This window comes from Choristoneura fumiferana, chromosome 12 (assembly GCF_025370935.1).
Source record: "Choristoneura fumiferana chromosome 12, NRCan_CFum_1, whole genome shotgun sequence".
NCBI classification, from domain to species: domain Eukaryota; kingdom Metazoa; phylum Arthropoda; class Insecta; order Lepidoptera; family Tortricidae; genus Choristoneura; species Choristoneura fumiferana.
The window spans coordinates 8,745,933-8,760,403 of record NC_133483.1 but is presented as its reverse complement, the minus strand read 5'-3'; the positions used below and the strand labels follow the sequence as shown (position 1 = coordinate 8,760,403).

Sequence of the window (14,471 nt, the reverse complement as noted above, 5' to 3'; positions counted from 1 at the left end):
ACGTACTAGGCAAAACGCGGACTCAGTCCTGCGAGTACGTGTCCACAAAAAGACTAGATCCAAAGACTAGGTCCACGGTATCTACGAGTACTTAACTCATTGCGTAAACAAAATAATTCCCGTAAATGCGCTCCCGTGATTGCGTATAAACCGTACTTACTAGTTTTAGTAGTTTTACGAATATCGAATTACCGAATTCCGCGTCATAGTTCAGTTATCACACGTCATATTTTTTTAATTTTAACTTATATTAAATACCGACTAAAAACTTCCCTACATATTTTATACAGGCTTAGGACTGTGAGCAATTTTTATAATTTTTTCAATAAAAAAGTGTACATAAATGCTTGTTTTCAAGTTGGCGGAACGTTGTCAGCCGCCGTACTACTAAATACTCGTACGCTAAAAGAATCGCAGGCGGGAACGCATACTCACGCGTCTAAGCCAAAACCTATTCCAGTAAATACGTCTCACCTCAGTTATAAATTGTTTTACTTGTGACCAATAGTAAACGAGCCACGTCTCTAGTAGTTTTGTTTGTTTCTTTTATTCCGTTTCCGTCCACTCCATTTACATCACACAACTTAACGTACGTAGTATCCTAGTAAGTATCTTGATTAAGTATCTGTGACAACTTATTCGTTGCTTACACGGCGCGGGTTTAAGGTAAATATAAAAGTGTTTATACTGAATTAGTATTATAAATTTTATCATCATGTGTTATTAATTTAATGACAATAATTCACTTTCTGCTATCTTATCGCTATTATACTGATTAGTAATGCATCGGCGTATATATTTGTATTCTTGTCGTTTTCATTATCTTAATAGTTGTTTTTCTTAGTCACCGCGCGGTACCGGTGTGTTGTGTAAATAAAATAAGAAATTTAAATCTAACAATTTATAATGACAAGTGCCTAGATAAAAAGAAAAAAACTTTCAACTGAATTTGTGACTAGAGATTATTAACATAATTAATTGTATCCCATTTCCCATCCCACTTATATAATAAATGCGAAAGTTTGTAAGTCTGTTTGTTTGTTACTTCATTACACATAAGCCGCTGAACCGATTTAGATGAAAAAAAATCGATATTCCAATTGTTTCCGTTATTACTTTGATAAATTTAATACATTTGATTTGTCACTTTATTTGTGTCCAAATGAAACAATAAACCTGAATTTCCAAAGAGAGAGAAAAAATCCTAATACCTAATCAAGTTGTCCTATTTTTACCTAGTACTCTAACTATAATTTTATTTAAAGGGAAAGGGATGTTATGTTGGTGCAATATACTGCAAAAATTAGTTACCATAAGGTACTTCAGGTAATTTCAGGTTACTTTAGCCCATATGAGAACCACATAAAAACATAAAATAAAGTGTAAAATAAAAACATTAAAACGTGTTTGGTCAATTAACGTCAACCACATGGCAGAGAGCCATATTTTCATAGCAATAATAAAACCAGCACCGAGTTATAATAAAAATATCCAAGGGTCAAAGTAACCCTTCAGGGCCAAAGTACCCCGACCTTATGGTAACTGTTTAAAAAGTGGAAGATTCCTTATACAACTGCCTTGACTTATTTAATTTAATGCTTGTTTTTAAATTCTAATAACATTAAATTAAATTAAAATATCTTGGGACACTTGACACCGATTCACCTAGTCCCAAACTAAGCACATGATATATGGATACTATCATAGGCAATGGATTAACATACTTTTATAGACAATTATTTACTTAAATAGATATTAAGCATCCAAGACCCGAGAACACACGTTAAAATTATTCATACAAATAATGTATAAAATAAAATACTTAAAAAATACTTTTAAACACCCAAGACCCGAGAGCAAACATTTGTATTTTTCATACAAATATCTGCCCCGACACGGGAATCGAACCCGGGACCTCAAGATTCGTTGTCAGGTTCTCTAACCACTTGGCCATCCAGTCGTCATTCTGGCTGTAGTAGGCAATATTATTTTTACAATGGAAATTGTTAGAGGAGGCTTTTGCCAAGCTGCACACTTAACTCTGGGACATATTATAACAAAACATTTGAATAGGAAATGAGTAATATTATTTATTTAAGTAAGGAGTTTCAGGATATAAAGGCTATTAAGATTGATAATATTGTTTTTCTGAACATGAAACTACCGTGAGATCCACTCATATTGGAATAAACCTAGATAACTCACATTGTAAACTCCAATCACATCTTTACTTGATTTAAGACATTAGTTATCCAGGTTGATTTCACACATACCTATTGTTTACAGTCACTAAATCCAAAAGCTGCTGAAAAATGTCAGTCAATAAGAAATATATGGACCTATATCTCACCGAGATTTATAAGAACTTCGTAGCAATCAAGGATGATGACTACAAGAAATCTCAGGAAGTGTTTAAGGGAGTGTTCGACCAGGTTAAGCAGAAAATGGGAGAGAACTGCAAATATTTCGGCAAATACAGCAACCAGGTAAGATTTTCACTAATTTGTACATTTTTGTAGTTGATCGGGCCCGTGCCTGAAGGGTCCAAATGTAGCCCTATTACTGTCCATCTGTTCGTTGTCTGTCGGTGTTACAGCTACAGCCATACATAGGTATGTGGTTGGAGCTAGTATTCAAATTTCACAGTACCTATACACATTTTGCTGACCCAGTCATAAAATTGGCAAAAAATTTTTAAATGTTTAAGAGCTCTCATACAGCTTATAGAATTTTTTAACTTCCCATCGACCTACCTATGAACTTGAAATTTGGTGATAATATTGATAAATCAGATTTTTTCTTTGAAATCCCTTCATTTCTTGAAGTCAGTTAAAAAATTATACCATACCTTCATACATTTTACTTGGAAGCAAGGTTCAGCTGACAGTAGATTTATATACCTACGGCCAATCAAAACGTTATATTTTGATATATGTACTAAAAAAAATTTTTTTTTGACTAATCGAAATTGTGATGATTTGTGATGTGATGTAACCTTTTATTTCTAAAGCCTTCATATTTTTTTACATCATTAAAAAAAACCTTTAGCTCACGGCTACTTACTAGAAAACAATTGTCTGTCCTAATGCATGTACTTTTTTTACAATTGCCACTTTTGGGTCGGAAGGCAGTAATTTTTCGAAAAAAAAACCTAAAACTCGTAAACTACTGAATTTCGGTTTCTGGTTAACTGGGCCAAAAACATTGCGAATAAGCTCTAGAGTAACCTCTTCCAAGGAATAGGTCGAATTACCAGTCATTCTGTATACCTACAAACGAGTTACAAGTTAATCTATTAATAATATGTTATAAAACGCACACCATGTCTGACCTACTTTCATCCGAAACAGCTCAATAGTAACAATAGAATATGAGAATTTTACAAGCTGCACAAGGTCTGTAAGTAAGTTTTGGAGAATGTAGGTACTTAATCAACTAGCACTAGCACACTTCCTAAATTCCTAACACTCGCTTGTTTGGTTAGTGGTCAGCAATCTCAAGTAATGAACATTTTTAGGTTCTCTTTGCTGGAAGCGTGTATGACGGAATAAAAGTCTCTAAACTAGATGAATTCGACATGGACATTGTGATCCGTCTTCCTATTAACTACGAGCATGGAGAAAATGGCATCATTCTGGAAAATGATGAGCCTGGATTTGTTAAAATGAAGATAATCAACTCTTTTGATAACTTAGACAAGCAACCGGAATGGGAAGACAGACATAAAGTAACCAGAGACTGGAGAGACAGTGATAAATACTTTCTTCAGAACAAATTCAGGGCTTGGATGCACAGTATTGTGCAGAAAGCTGTCAATGACATGAAAGGCGAAGTAACCGTGAATGGGGACTTGTATTTACTCAAATATAAGATGTCGGGGCCTGCATTTACTTTAAATGTAAGGAACAGCGAAGGCAGACCTCCGTTCAACTTGGATGTGGACTTGGTACCCGTTATCAGGTTTTCACACCCACGCTGGCCTCAAGGATATAAGTATGTAATTTAATTTTATTAGTAATCCATCAGATCCGACAGCCGAATTGAAATTCCGGGATTTTACTAAATTCTCATGGGACTTCCCAGAAATATTATAGTAGATTCCACTGACGTGACGTTGTATATATACTTATGTAAAACACCCGCGCCAAATTTCATGATTCTAAATCCAACTGTAGAAATTTCGAGATATTTATCTCGATCCCGTGGGAATATCGCGGTAAAAAATAGCCTATGTGTTATTCCAGATGTTCAGCTATCTACATACCAAATTTCATCCAAATCCGTCGAGTCCATTAGAGAACCTGACTACGAAGCTTGAGGTCCCGGGTTCGATTCCCGTGTCGGGGCAGATATTTGTATGAAAAATACGAATATTTGTTCTCGGGTCTTGGGTGTTTAAAAGTATTTAAGTATGTATCTATATCTATATAATTATATTTATCCGTTGCTTAGTACCCATAACACAAGCTTTGCTAAGCTTACTTTGGGACTGGGTCAATTGGTGTGATTTGTCCTGTGATATTTATTTATTATTTATTTATCATACAAACACACGAAAAATACTCACACTTTCGCATTTAATATAAGTAGGAATAATACTCATAGCTCGTCTTAATATCAATTTGGTATTCACAGACAAGTGGACGGCATGCAATCCCGCGACTGGCTGGTGGTACCGAAGCCAGCCAAGGGTATGCCAGAAACGCAACAGAACCGATGCTGGCGTCTCTCGTTCCAGGACTTCGAGCGTGACTTGATGAAAGGCTGCCAACAACTCAAGATCACCATCCGACTCGTAAGGATTATTTAGATCTATGTAAAATTAAGTAGCCTCTACCTGGTAGAGGCTTCACGTAGATATGGCAGGATAGTAGGATAGATCCTACGCGAGCGAATTCGCAAATTCTACAGGTAGATATGGCAGGACAGTAGGATAAGATCCTACGCGAGCGAAATCGCTCACGTGAGATAGATATGGCACTGAAGCCTTAGCACGGTTTCCACCGCGAACGAATACGAATAATGAGCAGGAAATGGCTAAGCAGAGCGGACTCCGCTCCGTTTTTATAAAATAGGTTTGCGTTTCCACCAACAAAGGGTTCAGTTGTTTGATTGATTCCCACTGCAAAAGAGGTATGAGCGGAGCTGGCTGAACAGAAAATTAAGTTCTTTTCAAACTAGCCGGCCGGACATTAATACATTATTTTATTAGTAATCTGACGCAGCGAACTCATTTTATTGACCAGCTTTTTGTTTTCTCAAATGCGATACTTTTATTTTCTGTTACGACTTTTTCTGCATTTTTACACCGCTAGTCCGCTACCCTACCTCTTTCTCTGTAGAAACGTTCCTATGTAATTTACCATTGCTAGTTGAACGGACTCCGTAAGGACACCGCTCCGTTCTCTTTAACTGAGCGAGTTCAATGTTTTAAACTTTCGTGATTTTCACTCATTATTAAAATAGGTACCAAAAACATTTATTTCATAATAATTATAATTACATAATTATTAATTTCTTGGTGGAAATACAAGTAAGCAGTTTATTCTTGCGAGTTAAACCAAGTCCTTAATGAGTGGAATGGAAACCGTGCTTTAGGACAAGGCTAGTCAATAAATTTTCTAGATGGGCAAAACTTTTACGTCCGAGGCTTCGCCGGGCCACTGCCTTAAAGGGCACCTAACTACTAAAATAGTCACCCTATTGACTGACTAGCTGACTACCGCGTTGGCGGGCAATTTGGAATACTTTGGCGGGCCATTACAAGGCGCGCAGGCCAGGGTTTGACCAGCCATGCTTCAGGTTTTATTTTTCTAGAAGTATGTGGATAATTTGTAGTACAAAACGATAAGTTCACTGACCACGAAACAAATAACTAGCTAGTAAATAATTAATAGAACCGTTTATCAGTGTCTGCTAAGAAACGAATGGAGTTCTCCCATATATCGCCCCAACGGTGCCTCCCAACCTCCCATCGCCTCGAACATATTGAAAATATATAGGTAGTCATTAATTTCGTATTGTCATCGCAGAATAAAGTGAATATAGATTCGAACTTAATAAAATATTGTTTTTGGCTACGACAATCGCAGAAAATTACTATAGAAGACTCATTTTATGCGTTTAGGCATGCATGAGAGATCAGTTTCTTAAAACATCAAAATCCGAAATCCGAATCAGATTTGGATATCTCAGAAAACGAATATTCAGGGAATTTAATATTATAAAAAAAGGATCTTAGAAAGGAGGAGGAAGGATTCGTTTTCTGAGATATCCAAATCTGAGAAGATACGTTTACCATAACATCCAAATTCTAGTAGACAGAATTCCGTATTGACCTAAGTATAAAAGATCGATCCGTTTCCTAATATGAAATAGTTATTGTTATTGATTTAAGTGAACGGACGTTTTGGGAAGTTTGTTTTATATGGTAACGGGCGTTTTGGGAAATGAATGTCCTGGGAAAATGGCATTTCGGGAAATTTATCTAATAGGGAAATGGATGATTTAGTAAATGGGTGTTCTGGGAAAAAGGCATTTAGCTAAATTGACGTTTCCGGTTTCGGCAAATTTATCTAATAGGGAAATGGATGTTTTGGTACATAAATGGGTGTTCTGGGAAAAAGGCATTTAGGTAAATTGACGTTTCGGGAAATTTATCTAATAGGGAAATGGATGTTTTGCTAAATGGGTGTTCTGGGAAACAAAGGTTTTGGGTTATTTTGCGAAGGTCCTTATCCTTACATTTTTACCGAGCTTCTCCGCTAACACATATGCATGACAGCCAAGTCCGATTGTATAGATGTGGAGGACGGCGGGTCCTGCATTGTAATATTCACCGTGTTCTTCTTGTTTTCCGCTAAGGCTACGTTTCCACCAGAGATGAGCGAAGAATGTGTTTTTCAGGGAACCAATAGAAACGCTTCATTTACCTATCCTCGCACAGCACCGCTTTGGTGGAAACAGCGGAACGAGGCTAGGTAAATGCGATTCTATTGGTAGAGATATAATAATATCAAAACTCACTTTTTTAACCTTCTTTTGCTAAATACGTGTGTATGAACCAAAATAATTTTAGTTATGGAGTTAATGTTCTGGAAAGTTAACTGAAATAAAAAATAACACGGTGTATAGGTACTACCTATCACGCTCATTCAAGCACAATACAAGTAATATAGCCAGTAATTCGACTTCATACTAGAGCGCCCGAATCGGCGCACGCACACAGCGAAGCGTCTTACACGGTCGCTAACCAAACTTAGCCCGATAAAACTATGCAGTGCCACGCCGCGCGCCGCGCAGTCCGGTCGCTGGTCGAGTGAGCGCTGCGCCGCGCCGCCCGCTCTATTCGCCCCCGTTTAGATTCCGTAACGTGGCTATAAACGCTCGAAAATACAAACTTGAAAAAAAAAAATTAAAATTGAAATCTCAATTTGATTGCTTAATAAAGACGTCTCTTGACCGGGTGAGCGGTTAGTTCCAATGGAATGCTGAAAGATTCTCGATGAGGGCTACAGCATAGATGTCGCTAGTGTCGCTGCTTAAGTGACTAAATAAGAAACAAACAAGCTGAGATATGTGGTGCATAGGAGAAATTCGTGTCTGTGCCCCTGTCCAGTGGTGGTGTAGCGGTATAGCACGTGGCATGGAATGCCGAGGACCTGGGTTCCCAGCGCTGGTCTATTTTTCTGGTTTTTCTGTGCATCTGTATTTCGGTTTCGCTTTAGTGGAAACAGCTCAGTGGAGCGAAGTTTTGGTATATACAAAACAATGCAAATATGAGTGCGAGGAATGTTTTCTGAATGTTGTGAATACATAGGTACGTTACCAAGACGTCAAAAATATGTATACACCTTTATGTCACTATCTATAAGGTCGGTCTATACATAAATGTGACGCTATTGCTGTATAGTGTATACTCGTAGATATTTATGCCCTTGACTGTTACCTAGACCTACCTAAACAAATAGACTTAGGGGCTGTTTCACCACCCATTGATTGATTTTAACTGACGGATAACGCACGTAATGCCTGTCTCTGTTTTTAACCCCCGACGCAAAAAGAGGGGTACCTATTATAAGTTTGACCACTATGTGTGTCTGTCTGTGGCACCGTAGCTCTTAAACGGGTGGACCGATTTGAATGCGGTTTTTAGGGTTTCGTAGCCAAAATGCCAAAAATGGAACCCTTATAGTTTCGCCATGTCTGTCCGTCTGTCTTTCCGTCCGCGGCTTTGCTCAGGGACTTAAATGCTAGAAATGCAATTTTTTTTCGATTACCGACTTATAATTAAATAAATAAATATCACGGGACAATTCACACCAATTAACCTAGTCCCAAAGCCCCAAAGTAAGCTTAGCAAAGCTTGTGTTATGGATACTAAGCAACGGATAAATATAATTATATAGATAGATACATACTTAAATACATATGAAACACCCAAGACCCGAGAACAAACATTCGTAGTTTTCATACAAATATCTGCCCCGACACGGGAATCGAACCCGGGACCTCAAGTTTCGTAGTCAGGTTCTCTAACCACTAGGCCATCTGGTCGTCTAAAAAATAATAAATAATCGTCTAATTAATTAATTAATAAAATAATCATAAAAGTAACATATGTTTTATTCATACACCTAAAACTAACACATACTTTGAGCATTTATCTAGAATTATCTATTCCAGATAAATACTCAAAGAACGGGTATGTATTATAATACCGATAAACGAAAGACCGAATTTCCCAAGACCTATGGACGGAAGGCCGAATATTAAAACGTCGAATGGATATATGACCGAAAGTTTGAAATCCCGAAAGTACATTTGACCGGCAGCCTAAAACCCGAAGACTACAATCCCGAAGATCAAAATACCTACACTCGAAAGGTCGAAAACTCATAATGCCGAACAGTCATAATCACTACAAGTAAAATAATCGACAATCAATATATCGAAAATCAAAATACCGAAACTGCCGTTATACCAAAGACGAAACAAATATAGCAGGAAAAGATTTGTGCGAGCGAGCGAAGCGAGCGAGCAAGACGGTTTGCAGCAGAAGCGACTCGGATAGGTTAGGTTCAGAAGGCTAAGGCGGGAACGAAGCGGAGCGGAGCGGAGCGTAGTTCCCGCCTTAGCCTTCGATGTTAGGTTTTTTTTATAGCAGGCAAGATACTTAACTACCACTAAGAAAGTAGGTTGGATAAGATTCAACAGCAAAGATCATTTGTGAAGCAATATTATCCGGGCTGCTATAAAAAAAAACCTAACATCGAAGGCTAAGGCGGGAGCTACGCTCCGCTTTGCTCCCGCCTTAGCCTTCTGAACCTAACCTATCCAAGTCGCTTTTGCCTCGAACCGTCTTGCTCGCTCGCTTCGCTCGCTCGCACAGATCAAACTTTTTTTTACTTTCGGTATTTTGTACTTTCGGTATTCTGAATTTCGATTTGTTAAGTGTCGATATTTCGACTGTAGGTAATATGATTTTTCGGTATTATAATACATACCCCATTTTCGGGATTTTGTACTTTCGGTCATTTAAAAATAGATATTTCGACCTTCGGTGTATCGGTTGTCGGTATTTTGTACATTCGGTATTCTGAATTTCGATGTGTTATGCGTCGACATTTCAACTGTAGGGATTATGATTTGTCGGTCTTATAATACATACCCTCAAAGAACACATACTCGTACAATAAAAATCTACACACGTCTGTTTTACTTTTACTTTTTGTAGTTGCCAACCCTAGCGCTCCGCGCAGCCGTAGGTATAAATTTCAAGAATACGGCAGAGTCGGTCTACTGCCTGTTACTTGTATTGTGAATATTGTGATTCAAGTGTGGACGCAGAGGAATAAACATGATAGATTGTAGTTCAACAATACTTTGTAACTGGATACTGTTCCAGTAGCGTGGCACCGTAATTACAACCCCATTCCCACCAGATTACCTAATTAACCGACTTCAAAAAAGGAGGAGGTTCTATGTGCCAAAGTTTGTATTTTTTTTATGTATGTTCATTGATTACTAAGTCAATTGTGAACCGATTTTCAAGATCTGATGATGGGATCCTAGGGAAATCGAGGGCAAACCTCAAAGTTTATAGGCACACCTATGGCGATTTTTACATATTTAGCATTAAGATAAGCATTTACATTCAAAAAGTATCATTTGGTAAACTGGACCTGATGAAGAAGACCATAGATGGCCAATGGAACTCGTCAAAGCTAAGTAATGCTCGCGCGTCTATAAACGATCATGATTAAACGATAAGAAGAAGATTTAAGTTAATGATTATTTCGAACTGATCTGATGCTGAAGCCGGGAGGTAGGCAACGGAACTCTGTTATAAAACAACGTAACTAAGCCGTGTTTGGGCTTAATGGAGTCGTTGTGAGATGCACTTTGGCTACAAATCACTAAAACGTGAGAAATAAAGATTTTTTTTTTAACAAAAAAGTCAAACCGACTCCAAAAATAAAAAAATACATAAAATGGAACCGACTACAAAACCCTTGAAAATATTTTTCTATGCAGGTACCTACCTACTAGCTCGAAGTCGGTGACACAGCACGACCCAGCAGGAGGGATTGAAACCCATAGTATGTAGATGAGGTAGACGACTATTGTTCTACTCCTGCTGGCTCGTGCAGTGTCACCGATTTCGAGCTAGTAGGTAGGTACCTACCTAGAAAAATATTTTCAAGGGTTTTGTAATCGGTTCCATTTTTTGTTATTTTTTACTTTTTTGTTCAAAAATTTCTTTTTTTTTACATGACGCGTCACTGCTGTATACTGTACCTACTTAACTAATTAATTTCTACTCTTCATTTGTAGATACGCACTCGCAACGTAACCGTTATATTTTTTATTTACAGGTCAAGAAGCTACGCGACGCATTAGGGCTCAAAGCCATCGCAAGTTACTACATAAAAACTTTATTCCTCTGGAAAATCGAGAAGGAAAACGACCGCAAGTACTGGCAGAATAAGATCAGCCTTCTCTTCCAAACCATGGTTGAAGAACTCCACGAAGCCATTGTAAAAAAAAATATCCCGTACTACTGGAACCCGAGCAACAACCTCATTGAAACGTTGAAGCCGACTCTACAGACGTTGTATGCGGATAGGTTGCTAGAAGTAATCAGTTCACTGAAAGCTGGTGACATCGAGCGCAGTGTCGCGTATCTCTTAAATGCTGAAGAATTGGCACAATACAAGGAGTCCGAGTTCTACAAGCATCACTTGAATCTCTTAGCTAATGCTAGTTTGAAGCAACAGGTCTCGGTACAGTCGGTAAGTAGTAATGGTAGCCAAAGTAGCCAAGACAACGATACCATGGACACCAAAAGTACAAGTGAGGGAAGCCTGCAAAACGACACATCGCTGAGTATGCTTAAAGTATTAATATCAAAACTTGACAAGTTAACAGACAAGCTTGATAAAATGTCGGTTTCTATGACCGACAAGATTGAGGTATTAGCAGACAAAATAGATAGCTTGACTGACAAAGTTACTCTTCATGAGAACAAGCTGAAGCATCTCGAACGGGATACTGTGGGATCGTTGCTACTTAGTGATACAGACACTAATTTTAGTCTGCTTGGGGAAAATATTCCAGAAACTGCTTTACTTCACTAAGGCAAGGAAAGTCTTAGTATTGGGTTTTGACTTGAAAAATATTTTGACTACCTATTCTATTATAGTTTAGTTTGGCTAGCTGGATTATTTTACAAAATGGAAACAATGATATGTTTAAATAAATGTGTATTTTTTTATAATGGCTCTAATGTCCAGTTGTCATTATTCCAGTATGATGCTAGTAGCATGACGCCTCGGCGTTTGATCGATCATTGTAATTCGTCAGAAATGTATCAATGGCACGATCTTACTGGAATAATTTATTTTAAACGCGTTATAAAAGTAAAGGCTATAAAGAAAAGGAAAGGTTTCGATATTGCGGCGTACTAGGAACTTGGTATTATGACATTTGGTTGTAGCGAACCGGTAACAGTAAAAGTGTTACATAACATACGTTAATAGTTTAGATAGAATTTATAAAATAGCAGAAAAAATGGATGTTAGTATAAATATTTTATATGAAACTGTTATGATCATAATTAATGACAGAAATGCATAAAAAATGAAATTATAAACAGCTACAATAGATGGTATCAGTGTCCGCGATTTACATTGTAAAACGGCAGTAACGCTTCTTAGTGACTGATCGGATCGATCAACTTAACTTCTGATTTTGCTGCTGTCTTTTCCAATTCTAAAACCAATAATTTGTATGGAGACACTTTTTCATAAATTTGAATTGTCAATAATTTGTATGGGAGCTGCCAACTAATCAAAAGTATATTGGGTATAATCGACGTCAATCGTCAATCGAAAGAGTCATTCATACATAATAATAATGATAAGATAAACAAATCTGTATTGGTAAAAAGGACGAAACAACTAGTGGTGACAATGAATATGTAGGTAATTATTTTTTATCATTTTTCTATTCAATTTTCTCTTCATTTTTCTATTCAATTTGGGCGGACTTAGATTTATTCCATGTCTCATCAGTCATCACATTGGCTTTAAAAACAATCGAAAGACTGAATCTAAGATTGTACCTACTTTAATTAGGACTTACTAGTGAAAAATCATTTTAATAAAAAAAAGGTCGAAAATATAGCCTTATAATCAGCAATTTCCTTTCAGGATAAACATCCTTTCGCGTTTGCTTTATCCCGACGTCTCGCTATCAGAAGCAAACTTTAGGTAAGGGCATTATTTTTATTCAAAGCTTTTTGGTATAGAAGTACCTAACTAGGTAACATTAACATTACCTGACTGTATATTTTAGTAGGGGTGCGGGTAAATTACTTTACCGGTAATACGGTATTTGACAACTCCTGATTTTGCCATATCTTAATATTATTATGAAAATATAGATAAACAGATAGTGTTTAGCGAAGAGAAAATTTAAATCGGTTGAAAATTGGATTTATAGTGTTTTTTTGAAAAATCTATATAACTATCTCTTTCTCAAACGATTTTCTCTATGCAGCAAGTACGGCGGTACTGGCGTGTGACGTCACATGCCAGTATGTCTTTCTCTGTCTAATCTTGAATTTCAAACCTTTATAACTTTGTTATTTGTAAAGGTAGCTTAAAAATTGTTTTTCTATTCGATAACAGGCATTGTGTAGTTTTAATTTATAAAACATATACAAAATAGTCAAATACCGTAATGTCGACCCAGAAGAAATGCCAATAATATATGACCTGAAAATTCAAACCTTCATGTAGGTAGGTATGTACCTTGTAGCTATAGAACATTTTGAATTATCAGATGTTTATGGTCCTTCATTTCGGGTCGACAAATACAGACCCTAACGGCATCCTTGAATAGGATTAATATAAATGCAACCTGGCTGTATAAACAGGTAAAATTTAAATCGACAATTTAAACTTTAATTTTACTCGTGATCTGGGAACTGGTTTAACCCTTTTTCAGGCCCCTTGAATTTAGATACGCCACCACAACATGAATCATAGTTTTGTTGTTTACCTATGAGGGATTCATTTAAAAAACGAATAAACTTCAACGACTTCAATTGATTTCGAATATTTGTGTTCATTTATGTGGTCGCTATGTACACTATGCCTGGAAAAGGGTTAATTAATTATTGTTCCCATTCCCATCCATTACAGATATTTAAAGATTTCTAGTGTTATAAATCTGTCTGTAATTAATGTTTACAAAATTGTTATACTACTATTGATATTTTGTACGTAAATACATACATTTATAAAAAAAAAATGTTTTATTCGTGAACCCGCTAGGTAGATTTTCCATCGTGTTTTATCGGAAAAGTTGGTATAATTATCGTCCTCTCTCAATAGGGCATATTAGGAAAAGCTCTTCGCAGGGGGCGACACTAGCGCAAAACCATGATAATGTCAGTTCCTGAGGTCAGTTTGTCGCTCTTAGCGGCTAGCGGGTCAGCTTGTAGGAGAGAAAGTAAACAATGAATGAGGGCTATCGCTTATGAATTCGCCAAGAGGCGCTAGTGTAGCGTGAGGTCTCCGATATGTCAAATCTCATAGTTTTTGGGTGAGCTACGCGGGTTTATTTATAATTAGAATAATTTTGTGAGTATTTTGCAATATCTGAAATTAATTATGGCAAATATGCGTTCCGGCCGGGGCAATGAATGTCTGTGTTTTGAGACAGTTTTGTCTTTCGGAAACCTTTGTCCTCCCTTTTTTCCGAACAAAACGGGGACTATACAACACTGTGGCATGCTCGATATTTTTATGGTACGGTTTAAGGTGTATTAAATATTATTTTAAACTAAACTTCGTTTTCACGCCCGTAATAACAGACTTTGAAAGCCATACTTAAAAACCTCACGCAACAGTGCGCCATCTAGTCAGACAAAAAACGATAGCCCTCATTATCTGAAGACGAGC

At 37.1% G+C, this 14,471-nt stretch overlaps 1 protein-coding gene across 6 annotated transcripts; it reads left to right on the top strand.

The window, feature by feature from the left end:
• The first annotated feature begins 296 nt into the window (after positions 1-296).
• Positions 297-13,807, top strand: LOC141433246 (cyclic GMP-AMP synthase-like receptor). 6 transcript variants are annotated; one of them, XM_074095200.1, is made up of 6 exons: positions 297-666; positions 2,287-2,486; positions 3,518-3,993; positions 4,636-4,795; positions 10,878-11,294; positions 12,714-13,806. In XM_074095200.1, exons 2-6 carry the CDS (start codon positions 2,313-2,315, stop codon positions 12,771-12,773), a joined length of 1,287 nt encoding a protein of 428 aa, XP_073951301.1. In that variant the 5' UTR covers positions 297-666; positions 2,287-2,312; the 3' UTR covers positions 12,774-13,806. The 6 variants fall into 6 exon arrangements, with proteins under 6 accessions (XP_073951301.1, XP_073951297.1, XP_073951295.1 ...); XM_074095196.1 differs by having other exon boundaries at positions 298-604; positions 10,878-13,807; XM_074095194.1 differs by having other exon boundaries at positions 299-666; positions 10,878-13,807.
• The last annotated feature ends 664 nt before the right edge of the window (positions 13,808-14,471 follow it).